Source organism: Gymnogyps californianus, chromosome 5 (assembly GCF_018139145.2).
Source record: "Gymnogyps californianus isolate 813 chromosome 5, ASM1813914v2, whole genome shotgun sequence".
Lineage (NCBI taxonomy): Eukaryota > Metazoa > Chordata > Aves > Accipitriformes > Cathartidae > Gymnogyps > Gymnogyps californianus.
In genome coordinates this window covers 45185134-45210921 of record NC_059475.1, presented here as the reverse complement: position 1 = coordinate 45210921, position 25788 = coordinate 45185134, and the positions used below count along the sequence as shown (strand labels likewise).

Here is a 25788-nt window from a genome sequence, read left to right as displayed (position 1 = left end):
CACTGAAATCCTCAGGGCTGGGAAAAATCTTCAGGTGGTTTGTCCAGAGCATCAAGTGATGTGCAAAGCGCTCCGTGCCAACATACCAGGGGTTTGCTTTTATCTGCTCCCTTGCTCAGCTTGGACCTTCCTGTGGCATGATCCCTTCCAAGCAGTACTGACCCAGGGGAAGGATTTAGTTTTTGGTGTCTGGGAGTACCAGCCAGTGCCCGTTAGAAACCCACCCTGCCCTGTGAGCAGATTCCTTCTGCTTGAAGCATCCACCCACTGCAGCCCAGATGTGTTTCTATACGGATTTAACCCTTAGAAATCTCCAGAAAATGATAGGATGGGAGAAACTGGTACCTATATTCACATACATGCCTGTCCATCTTCACTCCTTTCTTCCACTTGTCCCACCATCATGTCTGGGTGCAGTAAGCCAGGTGATCCCTGCATCAGCCTCTTCCTTCCAACCTCTGCCCTCTAAAGCTTTGATTTGATTTTCCCTCGCAGAAGCCTTCAAGGAGATTTGCCCAGCAGGACATGGCTACACCTACTCCAGCTCTGATATCCGCCTGTCAATGAGGAAGGCAGAGGCAGAAGAGCTGCCCCTCAGCTTGGAAGAGCAAGGGGAGAGCAGCAACTGGACGTTGAACTGGGCAGCAAGGAGACAGCAACTGCAGGACAGCCTGCGTGGGAGCATCCTGGAGGCATTCCCCCACCCTGGCACCTCCGCAGGAGAGGGTAGTGTGGGGTCTACTGCTTAAAGCTGCTCCATCTGGGCCCCTAGCAAGGGTGGGCAAATTCCCAGGTCCTGCCATGCCCCCATGGATGGACTTCTAGCTGATAAGGGCTTTCTACATCTTTATGAATATGCAAGGTGTTCTTCAGCCCTACTAGTGTTCCTGGGGCATGAGACACCATGTCTTCAAGCCTTGGGAGAGGAGGTTGAGTCTTTCAGGCTCCTGCAACTGTATCTTTGCAGTTGGTGCTGGCTGGCCAGCAGGTCTGCGTGGCAGCCCTGGCACTGCAGTCCTTGGGCTTTTGTCCAGCCCAGCTGGAGGGAAGTGTGACCAACTGCTTGTGCCAGCACCTGCTGGAGCAGAAGCTCCTCGGGTCTGCGCAGTGCCAGGAGACGAGTCTGGGTGTGTTGGCTTTGGGAACAAGCTCTTGCAGAGGAACGTGAGGGACTGAGCGGCAGTGTCTTAGAGGTGGGGTGAAGTTAGGGCAGCCAGGATTTGACGAGAATGCCTGCCTGCCTTGTCTCTACTCACCATGCACTGTTTCTCTTTCCAGGTGAAATTTCTCCTGCTGCACAGGTGAGTAAGGTTTGTCTTGCTACATCTGGGTGCATCCATGGTAGCTTGATGGGCAGGAAGGGGGATGTCATACAAATAGGTGACAGGGAGGTGTGAAATGTGGTCAGAGAGAGCACTAAAGAGAGCAAGTAGCTGCTGCCGGAGGGAACAGCATACGAACTGAAAACCCTATCACCCTGAGTGAGTTGCCATGGCTGAAGGCACTGCGCCACATGCTCGCTCAGCCCTTGCTAAGAGGCCCTTAGCTCAAACCGACAGGAGCTGAGGGCTCTGCTGCACTAGTTCCTGGTCAGCGTTGACTCCAGCTGGCGTTTGCTGGGGCTGGGGTAGCAGCCCAGGCTCAGGCTGGAGCTGGCTGAGGTGTGCGCGCTTGCTCCCTGCTGTCAGCCTGGCCTGGCTGTAGGGCTGATGGGCTGCAGGGGAAGGGGAACTGCTGCAGTCAGCTTGGGGAGTGCTCCTCTCATGGAGCCTGGTGTCGTGTTCAAGCCCAGCTCGCAGGCAGGTCTCCCCGTGCTGGTGTGGTGCAGCAGAAACTGCACTGGAGCAGTCGCGGCGGGAGTCTCCCACACTGGCTGTGTGAATTCACCCTGTCCGATGGGAGCAGCCTGCAGACTGATTCTTTGCCCGGGGCTGGGTTTCTTTATTATGAGTCTGACTTGAAAAATGTGTGTCTCTTGATCCCTGCTGTCAGTAGAGATTGGGCCATATCTCTCCTGAGCATCTCTGTGCCCCCTTGCTATAGCAGCCCAGCCCTCAGAACATACTTGCAGCCCCTCTGAGAGAGGGGACAGCACTGCCATCGTCACTGCTTCGTAGACATGAAGTAACTTGCACAAGGACATGTGAGAAATGTCAAGACAGGGCAGAAATTTGAACCAAAGCTTCCAAATTTGAAGCAGAGCTAGTCTGGGACTTAGGTTGCTCAGCTGCCTGTTTTCTTCATCCATTGTGGAAAGATCCTCAGAGCAGAGACCCAGGTTGTGCTCCAACATCTCCTTTGGCAGCCATGGGTTTGCCAGGAGGGGATGCTGAGAAAGAGCATCTAGCACCAAGCACCCTTCTAGTAGGTAGCACTCTTGAGGCACGTCAAAGCAGTGGCTGTCCTCAGCCCTCCAGAGCTGCTGGTGACAGTGGCAGTATTTACTGTGCCTGGATGCCCTTCCCGGCCACCTTGCAGAAGTGCCTGCCCCGTAGCAGTGCCCTGGGTCTCACCTGCACAGCGTGCTGTCACGGCTCCTCTGTGGGCAGCCCCCCAGGCACGGCCAGGAGCTGTGTTTTGCTCAGGACGATGTGCTCAGGACAGAACAGCCCTGCCAGCTGCACCCAGCCGTGGGAGCTTCTCCTCCCAGGACGGTGTCTTGGGGGGCAAGAGGAGCCAGGAGGTGGGTGGGAAAATGTCTCAGGGATGCTGCATCCCAGCTACATGCATATGGATAGAGGCAGTCCTATGTGTCTGTCCCTCAGGGCGCTGCTGATGCCACCGCAGAGCCCGCCACGCGCAGAGGTGAGCGCCCGGCTGGCGGGAGGGCAGGGTGGTCATGGGGAAGAGGACGGGGCAGCGAGGAGGGAGGAGAGCAGGGAGGCTGGGAGCTGCCTCCTCTGCACGGCAGCCCCTGGCGCTGGGAAGGATGGGCTCCTGGCTGGGCTGGCTGCAGGGTGGCGTGGGGGACCACCACCACACTGGGGTGGCTGATGTGGGGCTGTAGGGATGCGGGGAGGTGGTGGATCTCCAGCAAGGTGGAGGAGGCTGCGTTAAATAACAAGATGATGAGGTTGCTGCAGCCACCCTGCAGCCCCTTCCCATGTGCTCTCTCGGGGCTGGGGATGCGGGGACACCCAGCACGGGTAAGGCGGGCACCTCTGCCTGGGATTGGGGGCTGGACCTCACCTCTCTTCTTCTTCCTCGGCAGAGGAAGAGGAGTCCTGGCGTGGTCGTCCCCAGCCTGGCCCCACCACCACCTGGGATGCTGCCGCTCCAACACAGATGCCAGCGCAGGGCTGGGGTGTGTGTCCACTGCTCTCGGGGATTTCCCTCCTCTCTCTGCCTGGCGCTATGGGGAAATTATGCCCTGAGCTCTGCCCAGGAACTCTCCCTTCCCCAGCCTGCCTGTCTTCCCACGTGCCCGCCTTGACTTCCCAAAGAAAAGTCCCTGCCCTACCACCCTGGGGTGTTGTCCCAGCCCGGCCCTGGCTGCTGCCAGCCAGGGAAAGCCGGCCGGCCGTGGGGAGGCTCGGGAGCGATCCCGTACGGGGAGCAAAGCGTTCGGCTTTCTGGGTCCTTCCCCGCCTGCGGCTCACTTGCCCAGCACAGCAGCGGCTGCCGGGCGAGGGGGATCACGCGCCCGCTCCGGTGGCTTTGGCCCCGTTCCCCCGGCGGCGCGAGCTGACTCATCGGGAAGGGGGAGCGCGAGGGGAGGCATGTGGCTCCCGGGGCGGCTTGTTTACTGCGCCGGAAACAAGAGCGCTGTTGTTCCAAGGTTGCTTAAGTGTCTGGGAGCGAGGCCCCTGCCCTCCGCCGGGGGCTGGAGCACCTTGGGGAGCAGGCCTGGCGGAGGCACCTTGCTGAGGAATGCGTCTTCCTCAATAGCCTTTTGTTTGGGGTTGGGCTGGCCGCCCCCCCTCCGGCCGGCTCAGTGCCCGGGGGTGTGCGGTGCCCTGCTGCCTCCCCACTGCCGCCTGTGCCCTGCTTAGCAGGGCGGGGGGGGGGGGGGGGGAGCCCTGCTGTCACCCCAAAAGCAGCCCCCTCACAGGTGCCAGGCTCTGCTGCCAGCCGTCCTCCAAGGCGTGGGGCTGGCAGGCTTCCTCACCACGCTTTTGTGGGGCCAGGGTCCAGGTGAGCAGTGCAGGGGACTGGGGCATCCCAGCTGGGCTCAGGCCAGAGGAGGTGGCAGGGTCTGCCGTGTCCTCTCTGCAGCCCTATGGGTGCAGGCTGCCTGAAGATGTAGAGGAGCGGGCTCAGCATTGCTCTCCAAGAAGGGAAAAAGCAGCCTCCCCGGCGTGGTGCTGGGGACACAAGGCAGACACTAGACTCTGTGCACCCTTTCGGTGCTGCCTCCAACCCCATGCTCTCTCCTCCCAGAGGTTGGTGGCTGTGCCTCTTCACCCCTCTCCTGCGGAGCCGGCACTTGCGTGCTCACGCTGGAGGGATACAGCTGCTTGTGCCACCCCGGCTACACGTTGGACCCCAGCCGTGTCCGCTGCATCGGTAGGTTGGCACCTCCTCTGCCTGCCGGGACTCGACAGACCGGTTGGTCCTTCAGGCTCTTGGGGGAAGGTTTTCTGGTAGCTCTGCTCAGCCCCTGCCCACCTGCTGCACTACGGGGCTGGCAGGGGGCTGGCAGGCAGCTGCAGCTGGTGACTGCCTGTCTTTCTTGCCTGGGTACAGATGAAGATGAGTGCCTGAAAGATCCTTGTGCTGGAAAAGGTCGCTGCATCAACAGCGTGGGCTCCTATTTGTGCCTCTGCTACTCTGGGTACACCCTGGCTGTCTCGGAGGGCAAGCAGAGCTGTGAGGGTAAGTGGTGTCTGCCTGGCACAGGGCAGCCACCTCCCCAGGGTCTCCCCAGTCTCCCGCCTTCGCACTGTCTCATGCATGTGCACACACACATGCACACCTGCACACAGTGCACACACACATGCACACCTGCACACATGCACACACACATGCACACCTGCACACCCTCCCTCCCTCCCTGCAAGCTTGCCCACGGACAGCCTGATCCATGGGGATCACCCTCTCCTGCTCACTCAGGGACAGGACCTTGCCCATGATGATCTGGGCAGGAGCCTGTGATGCCAGCCCTGATCACTGCTTCCATGGCAAGGGGGGTGCTAGGACAGATGGGAGATGGAGGAGAGGCCCGGCACAGGTCCCCTGGGCAGAGCCTGCTGCAGGTGGAGCAGCTCCTCTCCTGCACCCGGCCTTCCCCACGCTGGAGAAGGAAGACTTCAGGACTGTCTCCTTGTCTGTTGCCAGATCGAGACGAATGTGAGCTGCCCTCTGCCTGCCGAGGACAGCGATGCATCAACACCCCCGGCTCCTACCGCTGCGAGTGCAAGGAGGGCTTTGCCATGGGCCCCAGAGGACAGTGCGAAGGTGAAGCTTGCTGCTCCCTGTTCCCCTGCCCCTCCAGCCCACCCTGTGCAGGGCTGAACACCTTCTTTCCTCACCGCTCCGTGTCTCCTCCTGGAAGGGAGGAAGGACCCCCCCATGTCTGTCTGCCCTGTGCCCTCCCTGAGGGCTGCCTGTCCTCTCCTCTGCCTGTGGGAGGGACAGGCTTTCCTGGGCAGAGAGAGGGGAGTTCTCCCAAGATCTCTTCCACCTCCCCAGGGAGATCCCCCACGACCAGCCCATGCCAGCTTCCCATTCTGGGAGGAGATGCCCGTCCATTTTCATGCCACCTTGACTCTGTCACCAGACCCTTGTGCTGGCAAGTGGACTGCAGGGAGAGCAGGCTGCAGAGACTCAGGCCACCTGTCCCCACAGCATCCCACTCACATGGCACGACCTGGGCCCTTCAGAGCATTCAACCTTGCGAACATACGATGTGCCTGATCAAAGATCCCCCTTTCTCAGTAGCTCATCTCCAACAGAGAGTGGGAGACTATTTTAGGAGGCAGTATGGGAAACAGGGCATGCACAGAATGCCCCCGCACGGCCTCCAGAAAGCACTTGCCTTAAGAACTTCCTGAGCTGGAGGCTGCATCCTAATCATAGCTATGAAAGTCCCTGATGAAACAGCCCTGCACAGATGTTCTCTGATCCCTTTCTCTGCCCATGCACATTCCTGGCCTTGGCAACATCCTGCGGCAGTGAGTTTCGCTGCTGGATTATGTCAGCCCTCAGGTGTGGGTGTAGGCTCCTGAGTGATAAGTGGGACTATAAGAAGTGTTGCTCAAGCCCTGGCAAACTCATCTCACCTCCGCTTGGGCATCGCTGTCCCCCGGAGGGGGACTCTGAGGATCCAGCTGGAGGGGACATCCCGGAGAAGGCTGCACTGTTCGCCTTTGGGAGCCTGAAAGGAGCGTGTTTCTTGGCAGATATCAACGAGTGCGTGGATCCCAGCCCTTGCCGCAGTGGGAAGTGTGTCAATACGCTGGGATCCTACAAGTGTGTCAGCTGTGGGGATGGCTACCAGCCCAGGAATGGGAGATGTATTGGTGAGGAGCTTGGGCTGTCTCTGGGCAGCACCCTTGCCCCCTGCGGCAGTGCTTCCTGCAAGCCTCAAAAGCAGCAGGGGCACAGGCAGCACCCTTCTCCCGCAGGCAGCCAGCCTGCATGGCCAGGGCACGGTGCCCTTGTGGCTTGGGTGGCGGGGACGACTCCGAGCACCCTCCCATGCCATGTTGGCCTCTGCTGTGTCACGCAGACGTGGACGAGTGCCTTGCAGAGGGGACTTGTGCTCACGGACGGTGTGTCAACCTGGACGGCTCCTTCCGCTGTTCCTGCTACCGGGGCTACGAGGTGGCACCTGACGGGAAGAGCTGCCAAGGTACCGGGGAGCCATGGGTCCAGACCCTCTGAAGTGTCATGCACCCAGCCCAGAGGTTTCCATAGGCTCTTCCTGAGCGCTTGGCTCTGCCTGAGTCCTGGCGACCATGTTGGCTGGTTCTCTCAACACATCTGCCCCCAGTCATGGTTACTCCGCATCCTTCCCACTCATCCCGCTCTCCCTCGTGTGCTTATGCAGACATCGATGAGTGCACGGCCCAGGCTGCCTGTCCTTCTGGACTCTGCCTCAACACCGAGGGCTCCTACTCCTGCATGGCTTGTGATGCCGGCTACGCCGTCTCCAGAGATGGCAGCAAGTGTGAAGGTATCCCTTTCCCAGAGCGGGTGCTGGAGGGAATGAGGGAAGAGACATTGCCATAGCTGGGTTATTGATGGGGCCTGGGGACTTCGTTAGCCTCAGGATTGTTCTCCAGCTCTTTAGCTCTGATCAGCAGAGAGCATGGGGGATGTGGATCCACTTGCAGAGAGCAAGTGGATGTCACCTAGAGCAGCAGAAAGGTAATCTTCCCACGCAAGAAAGGGATGGGGGGGAAGGACTCATTGATGAGACTCCTGGACCAAAGATGACCTGGGGTGTGCTGACAAAGGCCAGCGGAGTACAGGAGGCCTGGAAATATGGGCAGAGAGGAGTTGTGTGTGGTTCAGTTCAGAACTGTGTGCCTGGGAGCACGTGCCCCAAATGTAGGTCCTCAACAGAGGGAGAAACCTTGGGTCCACAGCCAGTGGAGAGACTGTGGGCACCCACGTTTCATCATTTTTCCCCAGCCCCTAATGTAACAACTTGGTCATGTTTAAAAGGGAAAGCTTAGTTCAAGGGCTCTGCTGTGCCAGGTATGTGTGGCAGAGAGTTAACACCAGCATCGATCTGTGTTGGTTGCATTGCTGAGACATGAGAGCACTCCGTCTCAGCCTTACAGCCCAGCTGCCCCAGTGCAGACAGCGAAACTCCCTCCCTGGTGGCTGCCCCCAGGAGACATCCTGGGCTTGAGGTGGCTTGATGCAAATTCCCTGTTTGGGGCAAGGGAAGGGAGAGGGCAGAGCTGGCAAAGGCATTTGTTTGAACATTGGCCATGTGCTATGAATTTCTCTCTGGAACACTGCAGAGCTCTGCAGCCTGCACATAGCTGGCAAACAGAAGATCTTGCCTTTGATGGGACTCTCAGAAGACCCCTCTGCATGGGGGCCTCCAATGGGGAGGAGAGGGAGGCTTTCCTCCCTCTATTCTTCTCTGTTTTGGTGTCTGAGAAAGCCAGTGTGAAATGAGCTTATTTTCCATCTGATTTTTGGGTGCAATGTAAGAACCATGGTTTGATCTCTTCCATCTGCCCTCCCCCTTTCCCAAGACTCCACGTGAGCCCCTTCTCGGCCACCTTGCCCCAGCCATGTCACAAGGGCACCTTATCAGGGTTCACTACTGTTTAGGTCACACTGACCTGATGGCAGGATGGCACGTTCTTCCCTGCCTTGGCTGGTGGCCTTGTCTGTGGATCTGGGTTTCATATTTGAAAAATGATAAGGGTTTCATGATAGTTTTGTGATAAATAAACTAGGTTATGGTTCATCTCCAGAAGGATTCAAGAATATTGCTACTTGTGACCCTTTGAGACTGAACAGCTGGGAATCCTGCCCTGAGGCGGTAGGGAGCAATACTCGTTTATGCCCCTGGCATGCTCAGTGCTCTGCGAAAGGGAAGAGAAGGTCCCTGCCCTGCCCTCAGGAGCTGCCAGTCTCAGGTCTTTAGCTCCTGGCAGGGAAGGAGAGTAGAGCAGGACCTTCTCCACTAGCATGTCTTCTGCTGCCTGCACACCAGCCCATCCTGCTGGTTAGCAGCGTCCTCCAATGCTTCCCCCTACCTCATGGGCCTGCAGGCAACAGCAGTCTGCTGGCACCTTGGAGCCCTCTGTTAGAGGGAAGGTACCCTTCTCTCCTCTGCTGTGAGCAAAATCCTCAGCAGGCTCTCGCCAAGGCCTGGGGGATTTGGGTGGGAAAGAGTTTGTGGGGAGCTGTGCAGCTGGGTAAGAGCTGATGTAGGCCCCTGGGCAGCTTTGCCAGGAGAAGGACATTGTAGGCAAGTCTGGCAGGTAGGAAAGCAGAGCCGCAGAAGGTATGGCTGGTGCTGGGTTACTTTCCTGATATTTGCTCTTGTGCGGTTGGCTGAAGAGAGGGTTTGTCAGCAACTGTGGCTCTGCACTGGCCTCTTGGTGGTTGTGGTACCCAGTGCAGAGCTCTGCTGGAGGTGGACACTGGGGTTAGCAGTATCCCTGCACTCACAGAGTGGCTGAGGTTGGAAGGGACCTCTGGAGATCATCTTGTCCAACCCCCCTGCTCAGGCAGGGCCACCCAGAGCTTGTTGGCCAGGACCATGTCCAGATGGCTTTTGAATATCTCCAAGGAGGGAGACTCCACAACCTCTTGGGCAACCTGTGCCAGTGCTCAGTAACCCTCACAGTAAAAAAGTGTTTCCTGATGTTCAGACAGGACCTCCTGTGTTTCAGTTTGTGCCCATTGCCTCTGGTCCTGTCAGTGGGCACTACTGACTTGGTGCTGGGATCCAAGTCCGGATCAGGGATCCAAGACCAGGTTTATCCTGGTCCCTATGACAGAGGGGAGTGAAGGGTCTGGGCTGACTCCTCACACCCCAGTAACAGGGAGTCTCTGCCCTCATCTCACTGTGACGGGATGGTCTGGGAGGGCAGCTCAAACCCACCTTGCAGGCCAACAGCTGGGTGATGGCTTCTCTGGGTGGGGATCTTCTCTGGTGGCAGCAAGAGCTGGGGCCTCACTCTGTGCTGTGCCCTTCTGCTTGGCAGATATGGATGAGTGTGAGGACCCTGGTGTTCGGTGCCTGGGGGGAGAGTGCAGGAACACCCCGGGCTCCTACAAGTGCCACTGCCAGGCTGGCTTCGAGCTCATCAATGGCACCGTATGCGAAGGTACAAACCCCATCCCTGCAGCCCCCTGGGTCCAGGAGATATACAGCCTCCCTATGGATCCCCCTTCTTTCTTGGCAGGGAGAATGCCAGTGCCAAGGCAGGTGATGCCACCATGCATGGCACATCCATAAGGTTGTAGCCAAATGCAGGATCACCATGGACAGGGAAGATCTCTGTCTCCATGGCAAGAAAACCAGGGGCCAGGAGCCCTGCAAGGGCTGCCTGTAAGGGACTGGGGAGAGGGAATCCATGTGGCTTTGGTGAAGGATGTCCCCCAGGGCTGGGTGCATGGCCCTGCCTCTGCTCCCTCTGCAGATGTGAATGAGTGCCTGAACAGCGAGATCTGCAGCCCCAATGGCGAGTGTCTCAACAGTCACGGATCCTACTTCTGCATTTGTGCTCCTGGCTTCTCGAACGCGGCTGGTGGAGTCAGCTGCCAAGGTGAGCTGGAGGGTGGCAGGGACATACCTCGGGTCCTGGCCTCTGCTCCCTCCCCTGCTGTGAGATCCAGGTTGATGATTTTGGCCTGATTTTGCAGATGTGGATGAATGCGCAGACAAGTCCCGGTGCTCACAAGGCCAGTGCCTGAACACAGAAGGCTCCTACAGGTGTCTGTGTGAAAATGGGTTCAAACACTCCCAGGAGACTGATGACTGCGTGGGTGAGAGCTCATCGTTGGGGACATCAGCCCCCTGGGATTTGGGGGGATGGATGCAGCCAGTGCAGGGGGGAGGGCAGTTCTGCTCCCAGCACCCAAAGTTGCTGGTGACTTGTAAGGAGGACTAGCAATGGCTCAGGGCCTCTCGCCAACTGAACATGACCCAGGTGCTGCAGTGAGCAAGCAGGGCCCCCATCTGACCGTTCTCATCCCCTTGCCCTCCCTGCAGACGTGGATGAGTGTAAAGAATACGGGGATGCCATCTGCGGCACATGGCGGTGCCAGAACAGCCTGGGCTCCTACCGTTGTATCATGGGCTGCCAGCCCGGCTTCCACTGGACCCCCTTGGGTGACTGCATTGGTGAGTACAGCCCCGGGTGTCCCTGCCCCTCCTCCTGGCAGTGACAGGGTGGCTGTGGGACATCTCTGCCAGGGGAGCGGAGGAGAAGGAGGAGGAGGAGGAAACGTGTGGCTGGTGGAGAGGCAGATAATGCTGAGAGTTTGTTTTCTTGGCTGAGCTGCCTGCTTGTGTCTAGACTTCTCTCTTCCTGGCATCTGGAACAGACACCGCATTGTGCTGCTTTCCGCTCAGGGAGAGTCCTGGGCAGGTTACAGCCATTCCAGGCCTGGGGCTGGACCACAGCTCCCTGTAAGCTGTGCTTGCTGGGGCTGCTGCCTGTGCCAGTCACCTGCCTGGCAGGGCTAGGTGAGGGGAAAGGCTGCTGGTACCACTGTGTGCTAGGCTGGGGAGTCTGGGTTTGGCGTTCAGGCTCCAGCAAAGAGGAAAGAGCAAAGGGGTTTCTGCAGTTTTTGAGGCTCCCCCTGGCTCAGGGAAGGCTGCAGCAGGGAGGAGCTGCTGCAAGCCGCTGGGCTCTGGGCTGCGCCAGGACTGAGACTTAGCATGTGGAGCTGCTCCTGGCCTTGGGAGCAGCAGGCTGTGGGCACGCAGCTGCTCTGGCTGCTCCAGGGAAATCTCTCCCGTGCAGCAGTAGGAGGGGAGCGGGATGCAGCCAGCAGGGCTGTAAACCTGCCCTCTGTAGGCAGAGGACCCAGTTGTGACTGTCCAACCCCACCGGGCTGGGGCAAGGCAGAGATTACTCCCTGGCACTATAGCAGTTCGAGAAGGACCAGGTCAAGAAGAACGGGGCAGGAGGGTATCATCCTAGATCTGGCTGCACTTGCCCCCAACACTTCAGTTACACCCTTCTATCTCCTGCCGATGTGAGCCTGTAGGCTCTGTGTCCCTTCATGCTTCTGCAGGGACCTGTGCTGCCCTCAGTCGCCCCTGCCAGCCACTTCCCATGCTTCCCATCCATTTCCCATTCCCACCCTGCTCCTGTCGCTCTATCCACGTGGCCTCTTTGCAGCTCTGGATGTTGCAGGAAGTTTCTCTTAACACGCACACTCGTAGCAGGGGAGTGAGTGGGGCAGCCAGACCCCGTCCCTCACATCAAGGGAATGCCTGCCCCATCCCCAGGTCTTGGGGTCAGAGCAGAAGGGCCTGGGCAGGGGGGGTCCATGGGGAGAGGTGGGGTCTGGGGCAATTCCTACTCTCCGCTCTGCTGCAGACATAGATGAGTGCGCCAACGAGACGCTGTGCGGGAGCCATGGCTTCTGTGAGAACTCGGATGGCTCCTTCCGCTGCCTCTGCGACCGTGGCTATGAGAGCTCGCCCTCCGGGCACTACTGCGTTGGTGAGTCTCCTGTGATCACTCTGCCAGTCAGTGAGGGAGAGCCATCGGTGGATGCCAGGCTCGTGTCCCCGCTGTGTGATGGCTTCCAGAGCATGGACGGAGACTGCATCCGTGCATGGAGAATCCCAGACATGGACAGGGCAGCTCATGGAGGCAAAAACCCTCTGCTTAGCACAGCGGATCCTTGGGACTGCAAAGGAGCAGGACTCTCTGAAAAAGCGAGCAGCTCCCAGTGAACATGGAGCCCTTCTCTGTGCAGGTGGAAAGGACGTGCTTGGGGGCTGGAAGCACTGAAGGTGCTAGAGAGGTACTTTAATGGGTGCCTGGAGAGAACAGGCAGGGTGTAATATAAGGAAGAATGTTTTCACCATGAAGACAGGCAGGCAGTGGAACAGATGCCCAAGATGGCTGTGCAGTCACCATCCTTGGAGGTTTTAAAGACCCAATAAGACAAAGCCCTGAGCAGCCTAGTGGGATCCCATAACTGACCCTGCTTTGAGCAGGGGCTTGGACTAGATACCTCCAGCATTCCCTTCAAACCTGGATGATCCTGTGATCCAGTAACTCACTGCAAGCTGGAGTTCAGGCTCCTTGAATCCACTGAGAGCAGGGGAGGAAGCTCATGCCAGACTTGTGTTGAGCCATGGTGAGAACAGCTCTCAGCTCATCCCTAGCAGCTTCCATCTCCCTGCAGAAGGGTGACCCCATGCTGCAGACCATGCACAGGCTACCCATGCAGAGGCAGGGCTCCCGCTGCCCACCGCTGCCCCTTGCTTTGCAGATGTGAATGAGTGTGAGCTGATGGTCGCGGTGTGCGGGACTGCGCTTTGCGAGAACGTGGAGGGATCCTTCCTGTGCCTCTGTCCCAGCGACCATGAGGAGTACGACACAGAGGCAGGGCAGTGCCAGCCCCGAGCAGCCATGGGTGAGTAGGCAGCTAGGACAGAAGCATGGATGGCAGCTCGAGCAGGAGCATGGTAGCCCTGGCTGGGGTGAGATAAAGCTGAGGGGCTGCCAGGGCTGTACAAGCCCACACAAGCATGGGAAAGCTTTCATCTGGGAAGAGCTGAGGAGCCTGAAAGTGGGGACCTAGGAAGGCCACACTGCTGGTGATGAGTGTGCTCTGGGACCTCCTAGGTGTGGGATGCTGCGTTGGGGTGCCAGGGACCCCATCCCATCCCTGCTCTGCTGTCTTCTAGAGGGCCCCGAGACACACGCAGCCCACCTCTCTGACAGCGCAGAGCGCAAGCAGTGCTACTACCACATCAGCGATGTTCGCCTGTGCGACAGCGTCCTGGCCAAGAACATCACCAAGGAAGAATGCTGCTGTACTGTGGGGGCAGCCTGGGGTGACAACTGTGAGACTTACCCCTGCCCCATCCCAGGCACAGGTAGGACTGTGGCCCCCCCACACCAGGCAAGGCCAGTGCTCTCCCCGCCAGCTCTGCCTTGGTCACACTAACAAGCTGTTTCTTTTCGTCCCATCTCCCCTTGGCATCTGCCTCTTGGCCAGTGGAGTACCAAGAGATCTGCCCTCTCGGGAAGGGCTATGTTCCCCAGGAAGATCTGCTCTCAGGAAAAGTCTCTTTCACAGGTACTAGCACCGTTTTCTCTCATTTTTTCCAGCGGGAAGAGGGAGGGCGCTGTGCAAAGCCCTGCATCCACAGAAATATCTCCCTGGGGCTGTGGTGGGGGATGCTAACATCCTGCTGCTGCTTTCCTCCATCCAGAGAAATCCCAGATTACCAGTATCACCAAGCTGGAAGTGCCCCTTCCTCCAGTCCTGCCTCACTGCTGGCAGTGATTCTTTGTTGGTGCAAATCTCCCATGCCCATTTCGAACCAGGGATGGGGTCCAGTAAGACACAACCCTTCCAGTTACTGATCAGATCTCCCAGTGGCTGGCTGGTTCAGTCTTTGGCACTTCACTTCCAGGGGGTTTTGTTCTCAACCTTCCAGAAACACACATGAATTTCCTGTTTGTGAAAGTATCCTGTTCCCCGTCATCCTTCCTCCTGCTCTGCCTGTGGGTGCTTTCCCCTCTGCTCCCAGGCATGGGGCCGGTGGGAGAGGCGGGGGGCTCACTCGGGGACCTGCCAGTGATCCAGGCCAAGGTGCCGTGCCGGCTTTCTGCAGGTACAGCACCCAGTCCGCCTTGCTTCCACGGCTCTGCTCCCTGAGACGCTCTCTCCCTCCCTCCATTCCTCTCTCAGACATGGACGAGTGTGAGATATTTGGCTCCGAGTTCTGCCGCAATGGACAGTGTTTGAACACAGTGCCAGGCTACAAGTGCTTCTGCCGTACAGGCTACTTCTATGACTCCAGCAGGCTTGAGTGCGTTGGTAAGATGGGCTCAAAGAGCAGCGGGCACCCCACTGCACAGGGAGGGACAGCCATGCTGCTGCACCCAGAGTTGTCCCTGCTGCCCATGCTACAGGGCCAGGTCAGGGCGACAGGCTTCCTGGGACCCTCCTGGGGAACAAGAGAGGAGGCAGCAGGAGCCCCCGAGGTCCCCGTTTGGGTGGGGAAAGGGTCGCATTGCCCATGTCGGCCAGCCTGAAACGTTGCTCTGTCCTTGTGCGTGGGCAGACCAGGACGAGTGTCAGAATGAAGTGTACTGCATCAACGGCGAGTGTCTGAACACGGACGGCTCCTACCACTGCTTCTGCAGCCTCCCTCTCGTGCTGGATGCCACTGGCAACCGGTGTGTGAACCTCTCCAGCAGGGCAGGTGAGCCCGAGTCCCCAGCGCAGCACACCTTCACCCTGCACATCCCGCCCCGTGGCTGGGTCCCCCGGGAGGGAGCAGCGGGTGGGGGCTCGGTGTCAGGCTGAGGTGTGCCAGCACCAGCAGTGTGCAGCCAGGGCAGGGGAGGCAGGAGCTGGGGCGCACAGTCGTCCCTCTCAGGACAAGGTGGAGTGGCACTCTTCTGGATGATTTTCCTGGCATCCTTTGCTTGTGTCACTCACAGATGCCTTGGAGGAGTATGAAATCCACCTGGATGTCTGCTGGCAGACCGTCGCTGACTACATCTGCCAAGATCTGCTGCATGGCGAGCAGACCACGTACACCGAGTGCTGCTGCCGGCTCGGCGAAGCCTGGGGCCAGAACTGCGCGCTCTGCCCGCACAGGTCCTCCGGTGAGCAGGGTGGCATGGGCAAGCATCCCCCAGCAGAGGTGCGGACGGGCTGGGCTGCCGCCGGTCATGTCGTGCAGGGTCGGCCGTGTACGGCTGCAGCAAGGGCTGCTCTTGTTGTCTGCATTGCCGAAGCCAGCCCAAGGAGTGGGTGAGCCCCCCACTTCTCCAGAGCTGAGCTGCACCAGTGGGTAGGATGTACCTGAAACTAGTTTGCAATGAGTCCAAGGTGTTTGAGGGGAGAGTTGCTCTGTGCGTCCCACTGCTCCTGCTTAGGTTAGAAGAGGTGAGGTGGTGGCAGCCCGAGATGGGAGCACACTGGGAATTGGGGTTCTTGCTGCTCAAGGACTTGCCGGCACCAGACAGGAGCTGGTCTTCTCGAAGATGGGGTCACGTCAGCAAACTACAGAGCTGCAGCTTTGAAGCCCATTGAACACAGGCCTGGCTCTGCTGGCCCGGTGTGGGTGCACCCTCTCTGGCCATAGCAGACCTACCTCTCTTGAGTCAGGCTGCTGACCCTTCCTTTTCTCTCACCACTTGCAGCTGATTTTGCTTTCCTGTGTAATGGGGCCAGTGAAGACAGTGAGAGAGGGGCTGAGCTCCGAGAAGGACCTAGGTATGAGTACGCACCAGGCTTGGAAGACCCCCACTATGGCCTTCCCAGCCCCGATATGGGCCCCTACTACAACTACCTGGAGTCTGAGTACGGAAACCCCGATGCTGGTTTCCCTCGGAGGGAACCCAACAGTGAGTTTCGAGGCAGCCCTCTCCACCGTGGCCCAGGGCGGTCCCCACCCCGCTACCTGCCCAGCCAAACTGGTGAGTACTGGGAGACACAGAGAGGTGCCTTCCCACCCAGCCTGTGTCCATGGCGACTGCCTGGCAGCTCCCACCCTGGCCAGGGTGCTCCAGGCTTGGAGCAAGCTCTGCTCCTGGCTGCTCTGAGTCGGCCCTGGCCCCAGCAGCACCATCTCGCCGCGTGCCCGATGTCCCTTCCATGGCTGGGTGGAGGGTCACCCTGCTCTGACACCGCCTTGCCACCCTCCAGGCCTCTACGAGGGCTTTGAGGGGCTGCAGGCTGAGGAGTGCGGGATCCTCAACGGCTGCGAGAACGGGCGCTGCGTGCGCGTCCGGGAGGGCTACACCTGCGACTGCTTTGACGGCTTCCAGCTGGACATGACCCGCATGGCCTGCGTGGGTGAGTGGCGGCCGGGGCCAACCCCGGGGGCTGCCGGGCTGCAGCCGGGGCTGTGCGGGCCGCCTGGCCCCCGCATGCCTTGGCGGCTGCCGCTCTCTGGCGGTGCTGGCCGGGACAGCTGCCGGAGGAGTCCCCGCTCTCCCTGGTGCTTCCTTCCCACAGAGCTGGGAGGACCTTCCTGGAGGTTCAGCCGGCCACTTTCTGCTGGCAGCTAGGTCAGGGCACCTCTGGGCATCACAGGAAGGAGCTGATTGCTCCCTTCTTCGCATAACACTCTTGTACATCACCAGCCGCTGTTACTCAATCCCTGATTAATTTCCTCTACATTCACCGCTGCCCTGGTGAAATTCCTCACTTTCCACCCTGCCCTATGAGGCACGGTCTCTAAAGCTTCTCTCTGCATTTCCTCTACATCCCTATGCCAGGTCTCCATCCTTTTCACAGTGCAGCTCCGCAAGCCAGCTGAGGCCCCAGGCACTCAACAGAGCAGATGAAGACTCACTTTTTTCTTAGGCATGGCACTCCAGCTCCCAGCATCCTTATTGCACGACACGATCGTGCAGCTTCTTCATACAGAACCCGTGGTGTCTGCCTCCCCAAACGCTGCTGGGCAGAACGGCTGCCTGAGCTGTTACTCCCCCTTCTGCATTTGTGCACTGTTTCCCTTTCCTTGGCCACAGTGCTTTGCGTTTGCCTTCAGTGAATTTTGTCTGGTTGATTTTGGACCGCTTCTCTGCTTGACCAGAATGAGTCTGAATCCTGCAAAGTGCTTGCAGCCTGGCATCACACACATACATTTTATAAGCATGGGGATTCTTCCTTTGTCCACCTTAATGACATTTGGATGGAGCAGGGGTCAGAACAGACCCCTGCAGGCCATGCTTTAAATGGCTTTTATTGTAACAGCCAGGTATTGCTAATTATCTTTGGAGTGCAGCTTTGCAGCCTATTGTGCAATTGCCACAGTTTCACCTAGACCATATTTTCTCAGTCTGCTTGAGCATGTCATGTGAGAGCGTGTTGAAATCCTCACCGTGGCCAAGGCACATCGTATCCACCGCTTCTCCCTTATCTGACAGACCAGTTATCAGGTCAGCGAAGGGAACCGGATTGGCTTAACGTAATCAGGCCTTAAGAGATCTGCACCAGCTATTTAATGACCCTGATATCCTTTGGAGGATTATGACCTAATCACTCACAAACCTGGTCTGCTTAAGGGAATGGGGGTGAGCAGTCTATAATTCTGGATTCTCCCTTCTGTGTTTTTGAAGATAGTTACCAGATTTACCCTTCCGTGGGTCTCTGAGACCTCCTTTATCCTCCATCTCAGAGAACTGCCAAATTTTCAGGGAGTACAAGAGCATTAAGCATGTGAAGATTAGTAGCAGCAAGCCTTTAGCAATATGGATGTAAAACTGCTTTATCTATCAGATTGTCAAACCTCTCCATCACAGTGTGGCCTTTCCCTCCCTGTGCTCCTGCACCCTCGTTTAAACACCTCAGACATGGTCTGCGCCCTGTCTGGTCACCACGAGCATTTTTATGATGGCTGGAACAAAGCCCGTGTTAGCTGCTCCAGCCAGCCCGGCTGGCTTTTGTTTCCTCCGCCGATAAGGACCAGACCAACATTCCCCATTGTTTCCTGCTAACATATTTATGGAGCCTTTGCTTGTTGCCTTTCGTGTCCTGGACTAACTAGCACTCCTTTTACACTGGAGCCTGTCTCGTTTTTTTTCCCTTCAGTTCTCCTACTTGGTGCTTAGTCATCCCCGTGTTTTTACCTTGATGACTTCAGGCCTTTAGAGTACTCCTGCGGCTGCTGCAGTGCTTCCCCTCCTGCCTCCCTATGGGGATCGCTTGCCCTCGCCCCGCAACATGGGCTGCCTGCCCCCACCCCTGCCTGAGTGGGCAGGCTCCAGGGCTTGGTGCACCCTGCTAGCGCTACTCTACTGCTTCTGGCTTTCGGGTGCCTCTGGACTGAAGTAGCCTTGTTTTACTTCTCCTCTCAGTTTGGTGGTTCACAGCCAGACCAGCCTGCCTGCTCTTCCCCCTTTTACCTTTCCCTGGAGCCCCCAGCAAGGCTGCCTCCCCCTGCTTCCCAGGCTGCAGAGCACATCTCCTTTGATGTGCTGCCTAACATCTCCTCCTTGGGCTTCTGAGCAAGCCCATCCCATCCATGGCGATGTTCTGGTCCTGAGGTTTAGCCCAAGCCTGCAGTGCCCATTCAACAATTGCTTTGGCTGCGTATGAAGGCTGCCTTGTTCCTCAAGCTCTCTCATGTTTTCTCTCTCCTCCTTCTTCCTCCTGTGACTGCTGTGCTTCCTCCCACCGCACCTGGAGGTTTTGCTTCCAGCCTCCCTCCCTGGGGTTGCACTTCCCTTTCTTTGCCGGATGGCCCCCCTCCACCTGTGCTAGGGATAACCTGAGGTCCCCGGGGTGGCAGAGCTCTTCAGTCCTCCCGGGGTCCATCAGTCACTGCTGGGGCCTTCACTCTCCCTTGGGTGGCTGGCTGAACCCATAAGCTGCTCCCCACTCCTGCTCCCTGCCGATCTGCGGGGGGTGAGGCTGGAGTTTGTGGTCAGAGGGCTCAGACCTGCCTTGGCAGGTGAGGATTTGGGGTCTGGAGGTCCTGTGGCTGCAAACAAGGGCTCTGGGGTGCACAAGGATGCTGTGCCCAGCTGGTGGCCCCACCACAAGTTGGCGTAGCTCAGGCAGGGTGTCCAGGGAAGTGCATGTAGCAGAACAGACCCATCACAGTGGAGCAGCTGCTGTAGGGCTCACATGCATGCTCTAGCCCAACGGCAAGCCAGTCGAGTGAGCCCTTTGGCACAGTTTGCAGGTTAATAAAACAAGTCCTTGTTTGCGCAGCACGAGGTCCCTCTGTGTTCTGGTCCTGGAGGTGATAATCGGCCTCTCAGGGCCACCATCATCTGCCTCCTTGGCCTTGTCAGATCAGGAAAGGGCATTTTCCAAGGCTGGAGGCGGCCTTTCTCCCAGATCTTAGGCTAGTACAACTTATTAGCAGCAAGCTGCTACCCAAGGGTGTCACCAGCTGCAGAGCATGGGGGGGCCCTTATCTGGTATGCATTGCTGGGGGGGGGGGGGTGTTCGCTCCTGTGCTGGGGAATGCCAAATGCTAGGGATGTCACCCCTGGGGACTGAGGGGGCTCTGCAGATGTGCTGAGGGGTGTGGGAGGCTGGTGGGGTCACGGTGGGCATCCTGGAGGTGCTGGGGGGGGGGGGGGGGCACCTGTGGGGGGGGGCTGAGTGGGTGGCAGGGGCACAAGGAGATGTTGGCTGCGGGCTGGGACTGCTCGCCATGCCACCAGCTTACCCCTGTCCTCCTTGCAGATATCAACGAGTGCGAGGAGGTGGGCAGCCCTGAGCCCCTGTGCCGGGGCGGCACCTGTGAGAACACGGAGGGCTCCTACCGCTGCCACTGCTCACCGGGCTACGTGGCCCTGGCCCAGCCCCACCACTGTGTGCCCCAGACAGCCCAGAGCCCCGCAGCAGCGTAGCTCTAGGGGAGCGGGGGTGAGGGTGCTCCCCTCCGGCGCGCGGCTCTGGCACTCGGGACCTGGGAGCACAAAGGCCCCCCGGGGCTGCAGGTGCTTCGAGGCTCTTCGCTCCTTCCCCTCCAAAGCGCACAACTTCCCCGCCACCTCTCTCTACAGGCCAGGGCTGAGCTCCCAGCCTCTGCACCCCCCTCCGCCCTGCCAGCCCCTGCTCCTGCCGCAGCAGAGCCCACCCCGGACCCCAGCTCCTGTCGCATCGCCCCGTGCCACGGAGGCTCACGGGACACCTTCCCCTGCCACGCAGCCCCAGCCTTCCCCCCCCTTGCCCTGCTGAGAAAGGGGGTTCATCATCCACTGCTGCACTGACCTACCGACAAGCCTCACCCACACCGCGGGTGCTGGCCCCGCTCCTCGTGAAGCATCCAGCCCCCACACCATAGCTTTGAGGGAGGGGTCAGCCAGCTTTCTAAAGCTGCTGCCTAACCTTGGGGTGTGGGGGAGAGGCCAGAGGGGCCCCAGGGCCAGCTCTCCCTGTAGCCAGCCCAGGCGCACCCCTTAGCCCCCCACTTTGCCTTCATGCCCCACACTGGCTGGGTGGGGGGAGGTGGGGGGCAGGTCCAGCTTCCTTTCTGTAAAGTTGTTGGTGACTTTTTTTTTTTTTTTAACCAAGTCTGCTGGAAACTTCTCTCATGTTGTTAAATAAAACATTTATTTTGGGCCCCTGTGGCTCAAGACACTGGGGCTGGTTAGAACTGTGCTTGTCTTGCCTCTGCTGAGGGGTACCAGAGCCACCAGACCCTGTGGGTCCAGCCCACAAGGCCACCCCACTCTCATAAGCCAGTTCTTACCCCTCTCACACTGGCACCCAGCCTCCCCCTGCTCCTGAGCCAGAGCAGAGGCCCTTGCCAGGCCAAATACTTGCTTATCTCCCCAGCCCAGTGCCAGCTGCGGAAGCCAACTCCAGCCCCCACAGACAGCACAGCAGTTGTGGCTGCTCACACCCTGCCTTGTTCATACACGAGGGGGCTGCAGTTTAAGCATGAGAGCGTGTAGGTTTCTGCTGTTGGCAGGAGCCCTTGGGCAGGGCTGGGAGCTACTTTTCCAGCCCCAGAGCCCTCACTAGAAAGGCCTTTACCTATGCTGTGGCAAGCAAGGCCATGTTCTACACCACCACCACCTCCTCAGGGAGCCTTTGCACAATTTCAGGCCAGCACAGGACCAGCAAGGCAGGAGCACAGCCAGACATGAGATGCCTGGCTGCTTGCAGGTCACCCACACTCAGGCCAGCATACCACCTCCATCCATGCCTTCAGCTGAGAAATAAGACCAGCCCAACCCCAACTGGAAGATGCCCAGCCACTCCGCTTTTCCTCCTGCTCCTCTCCACTCACAGAAGACAATACAAGCAGATTTTGTCGAGCCTTTATTAAAAGGAAAGTTATAAAAAGAGGTTCAAGAGCTCCTAGCAGCTCCGAGTTAGTAGTAGTGCAAACCATTGGTTAGAGAAAGAATCATCCCTGCAGAAACGTCGAACGCCATTTGGCTTTGCATCCACGAAAAGGGAAGTTTTCCCAGCTGCGGTCCTGCCAGCTTGAGCAGGGGCCCAGGACAGAGCAACCTGCCAGCTCAGGGAAAGTCTCCGCTCCTTCCCTCTCCTTCAGCTGCATAGATGGCAAATGCAGGTCACAAGAGCATCCCGGTCATGACGGAGCAGGAGAAGTGCAGGAGGGTGGATGCAGCTGGCATTCTAGAAGAGGCACTGAAGGGTTACCAGGTAGCAGCTCAGACACTAGCCAGGTTCATCGCAGAGAAATTCCTTTGTGAGGACAGACAGCTCCCTTTCAAACAACTGAAGCGCCTCTGCAGAGCAGCTGGAGGATGATGCTCAGTCACTCCTGCAGCAGACACTGCTCCCCCTTGAGCTGCTGTGAGAACACCCCAGGGGGCTCTAAATGGGGGTAAGAGCCCTCTGCCCATGGCTGACCTTGCAGGAACACAGTACTGGCTGCTCAGAGGCTGCAGAGCTCTGAAGGAAGCAGTAAGAAATGCTTATTATATAAAAGAATTTGGCCTGTGTTGTCTTGTTTTTCCCCTCCCCAAGCCCTACTAATGGCAGGGCTCCTCAGCTGGTGATCTGCACTGGTATCTTCCAGCAGAACAACATCTCGTCCTGGTCATCCACCAGCTCCCACTTCACAATCAGTTTAATCTGGAAGAGAGAGCAGAGCAGAGGGAAATGAGAGTGCTCAGGAAACCTTAAGGCAAGGACACAGGGAGGGGAGTTACCACTTGTGTGGAGCAAGGAGGTCCTGGGACCTCTGTGCAAAGAGGACAGAGGTGGGGCACTGTCCCCACTGCAGTAGGTGGGTCATGCTTATGTGGCGACTCCTGGAATATATTACATGGATGGAGGGTTCTGTTGCATGACACAGGAGACCTCCACACACTGCACTCGCATCTCCACTCTGAGTAAGGAGAGAGTGGAAACACCCTGCAGGCTCCCAGCTGAACTGCACCCTGGAACCAAGCACCCCCAGTTTGGGAGAATGTGGCTGAATGCAGCAGGCTCTGCAGAGAGGCACAGTACAGGAGGATACTTGGGCAGCTGAAGCCACTTCTCAGCAGCTGGAGCCAGGCTACTTCCTCTGCTGGGTCTGTCCCAAAGTGGGAACTTGGGACAGAGTCATACTCACAGCAGAAGTGCCACCAGACAGTGTAAGGAGTCTTCTAACATCTTCCCCACCGCCACAGGACAAGGTGTCCTTCCTTAAAGGCAGGTGGTGGGACTGCCCCAGGAAAGACAGTAGCTCTGAGGAGCAGACCAGCTGCCTGCTTACTTACGCTGGGGTACTCGTTCTTCACAGGGAGTTTATTCAGGTAGCTGTAGGAATGGCCCTTCTGAATGGGGCACTGGATCCCAGACTTGCATCCGTCAGGCTCAGGAATGGGAAAGGGTATGTCCACATGCAGCATCTCACCGTACACCCTTGCTTTGCTGCCCTGGCTCTCGATCTCTGCAGAACATGGAGAAGTGTGAGCGTGACACCAGAGCAGGGAACACATTTCTACCTTACACCCTCCCCTCCACATACCCTGGAGGCTGCAAGAACACAACTAAGGAACACTCTTCCTCCTCGGCCACTTCTTCCCACCCAAACTCCTCTCCAAGCAGTGGGACACAGAGGCGATCACCTCCCCCCTGCCCACCCCGCCTTGGCACCCCAGCTGGGGAAGCGATGCTTACTGCTGGCGAAGGTGACGTTGATGCTGTAGGATGTCCCTTTGTGGAGCAGGCAGGGCTGCGTGGGGCAGGGGCTCACGTTCACCTCTTGGATGCTGCCGTCTTTGGAACCTGCAAGGAAGAGCCGGGCTTACCGGGCCTTCTTCGCCTGCTGACCCCCTCCCGCCGACCTCCCGCCGCCCCGAGGCCGGCCGGAGCCACTCACCGCAGTCGACGAAGCGGAGGGGCTCGGCCAGGGCGGTGGCGCCCAGCGCCAGGAGCAGGGCGAGCGGGGACGGCACCATGGCGGCGGCGGCGGCAGCAGCGGGAACAGCAGCGGCGGCAGCGGCGGCTCCCCCGCGGCGTCACATGAGCGCGGCGGCCCCGCCCGCCGGTCAGCTGGGGCGCGCCCCGCCCGCGGGGCCGGGCCGGGGGCGGGGGCTCGGCCGGGGCTGTCCGGTCCGCCGCCCCGGGGCGGGCGGCCGCCAGGCACCCCCCGGAGGTTCCCCGAGAGCCGGGTGAGGCTGGACGGCGCTCCCCTGCTGCCCCCGGTGCGGGGGCCGAGGGCAAGGCTGCAGCCTGGAAAAGGGCAGCGGATACCCCCCCGTGACTCCTCCGGTACAGGAGAGGACAGGACGGGGGGGGGGGGGGGCGGGCTGTGCTGGAACTACAGCGCTTGGACAGACAGACACCCTCTCCAATAGCGCTGCTACTGGAAATCCCCGCTCCTGGGCTATACTGGCGCATTCAGTGCTAACGGGCAGCAGGTGGAGGACATGCTCACGTACAGCCAGTGCGATGGGCTGGGAAGCTCTTTCACTGCCTCCACTGAAAGGGGAAAAATATAAAAATCAAGCAGCTCACGTAGTAGACCAGCCTGCGGCCTTAGTCATTACTTATTCCATACCTCATGCTCTGCATGTCGAAAGCTGGCTGTGTAACCCGAGTGCTAAGAGTTACATCTGCTAAGTAACTGGTGTGGTTGCTGCCTTTCGCAGAGCACATACAAGTTAGTCCTGCTTCTCAAACTTGTGAAACGCCAGAGACTCCCAGCTTTGTGCTGTGGATGCCGAGACAAACCAGAGGATGATTAAGACGTTTCAGAAAGCATTTGACCCAAGCTAAAGTTCACAGCTTTTCACCAATTTCACATGGTAGCAAGCGTTGCCCTTAATGGGGTCATGTCAGGAACACACAACAGCAAGAAAGGCACATGAGTGCTGATCTGGTAGGAACGCGGCAGAGCTGACACAGCTTCCCCCCTTCAGACCTCTGTCCCAGTAAGGTGTCTGCCTGCTCAGCTTCAGCTGCGCTGCCAAGTGACTCAGAGGTGAAACCCCCACGCTTTGCTCAGGCCTTCCACAAAGGGTGTCACACCAGAAACCCCAGAGGTGTTAGCAGGACTGAGCGGGACTTGCTCTCATGCATCTCTGCTGAGCAGTTTAGCTCTTCGGAAGAAGGGGGATCCCTTCCTTCAGAAAGGGGACTGGGGCTTTTTTTTTTTTTTTAAGATTCTAAATAAGCATTTGGTTTGCAGAGGCCTCAAGCAAGAAGACCAGGGTGCTTACAGCAGCCCTATCCAAAAAAACCCAAAAGACCCTGCTGAGACTAAGCTGTATATTTAAGTCCACCTAGCACACTTCATGACCGACCCAGATAAAGTCTTTTCCTTGTGCATGGGAACTCGTGCCCTTAGAAGGGCTTTCCTTCTCCCCATCGTTCAAGTCTTACAGATGGTAAACAAAGCCACCTACCTGACTGCCGGGAACAGAAGTGCGGTTGGGTCAGAGCAACACCATAAGCTACTGTCACACATTCACAGGATAAGCAGTGTCATGCTTGGGACCAAATTCCACAATGCATTAAATTGGGATGCCTCCCTGTGAAACGGCTCACCAGCTTTGCTTCACAGATGCTTTTGCACAGTGGCAGCGACTACATACATACAAGTCTACACATATTTCAAAGGCTTTGAACTAAAAATCATTGAATCTAGGATCAGAATTAACATGTCTATTCCCTCCCAGAACTGGATTACTAAAAAGCCTAATAAGCCTAAGTTTGTAAAACTACAGCCAAGGCCTTTACACAAGAAAGAAGCAGAAACCTTCTGCCCAAGGTTTTTAGCTGGTATCACACATTACCATCATGCCAGTTTTGCAATAACAGCACTAAAGCTTAGATTCCCCAGGGCAGCATAAGCATCATAGGTCAAACAGACCTCGCTTTTAGGCACGTGCCCCTTTCGACATCTGATACAAAACATGGGCCTCCAGGTCACCTTGGAGCCCAACATTTCTCCAAAATACTTCAGAAAGACTCAATTCAGCTTTAGGCTGGTATTATTTTGCAGACAGGGCTCCTCCCAGATTACCAACATCACAGGGAGCTTGTGCTAAGGTGCAGAAACACCAGGAGAAAAGGCTAAGAAAGCAAACAGATAAATGCTTTCCAGCAAGACGGATACTCGAGTTCTTAATTTCTGTAATTCAACCAACTCTATTACATAAGGAAAAAGTCTAAGGTTCCACTTTATGAGCTACCTACACATGATGAATCCAAATCCCACTAACAGCATTGCACTTGCAGCTCGGTAAACAGATGCACCTGCAGGCACTATGG

The 25788-nt window shown here is 57.9% G+C and overlaps 2 protein-coding genes across 3 annotated transcripts in view; one reads left to right on the top strand and one right to left on the bottom strand.

The window, feature by feature from the left end:
- Positions 1-20687, top strand: part of LTBP2 (latent transforming growth factor beta binding protein 2) — a 74115-nt gene extending 53428 nt beyond the window's left edge. Inside the window, exons 12-34 of one of the 2 annotated variants that reach the window (XM_050896827.1) lie at positions 496-726; positions 1279-1301; positions 2766-2805; positions 3212-3304; positions 4381-4506; positions 4687-4815; positions 5278-5397; positions 6342-6461; positions 6671-6793; positions 6992-7117; positions 9624-9746; positions 10062-10187; positions 10285-10407; positions 11973-12098; positions 12880-13023; positions 13298-13489; positions 13612-13692; positions 14311-14439; positions 14687-14827; positions 15069-15236; positions 15777-16052; positions 16282-16431; positions 19783-20687. In XM_050896827.1, the coding sequence (XP_050752784.1) occupies positions 496-726; positions 1279-1301; positions 2766-2805; positions 3212-3304; positions 4381-4506; positions 4687-4815; positions 5278-5397; positions 6342-6461; positions 6671-6793; positions 6992-7117; positions 9624-9746; positions 10062-10187; positions 10285-10407; positions 11973-12098; positions 12880-13023; positions 13298-13489; positions 13612-13692; positions 14311-14439; positions 14687-14827; positions 15069-15236; positions 15777-16052; positions 16282-16431; positions 19783-19949 (3077 nt within the window). In that variant the 3' untranslated portion in view covers positions 19950-20687. Of the gene's footprint in view, positions 1-495; positions 727-1278; positions 1302-2765; positions 2806-3211; positions 3305-4380; positions 4507-4686; positions 4816-5277; positions 5398-6341; positions 6462-6670; positions 6794-6991; positions 7118-9623; positions 9747-10061; positions 10188-10284; positions 10408-10633; positions 10766-11972; positions 12099-12879; positions 13024-13297; positions 13490-13611; positions 13693-14310; positions 14440-14686; positions 14828-15068; positions 15237-15776; positions 16053-16281; positions 16432-19782 lie in introns of both variants that reach the window. The other variant, XM_050896828.1, reaches the window with a different exon arrangement.
- Positions 20688-21356: 669 nt separating this feature from the next.
- On the bottom strand, positions 21357-23510 carry NPC2 (NPC intracellular cholesterol transporter 2). The gene is made up of 4 exons (XM_050897638.1): positions 23393-23510; positions 23191-23298; positions 22788-22960; positions 21357-22155 (listed from the first exon to the last, which is right to left on the bottom strand). The coding sequence occupies exons 1-4, from the start codon at positions 23469-23471 to the stop codon at positions 22069-22071; spliced, it is 447 nt and encodes a 148-aa protein (XP_050753595.1). The 5' UTR covers positions 23472-23510; the 3' UTR covers positions 21357-22068.
- Between the last annotated feature and the right edge of the window lie 2278 nt (positions 23511-25788).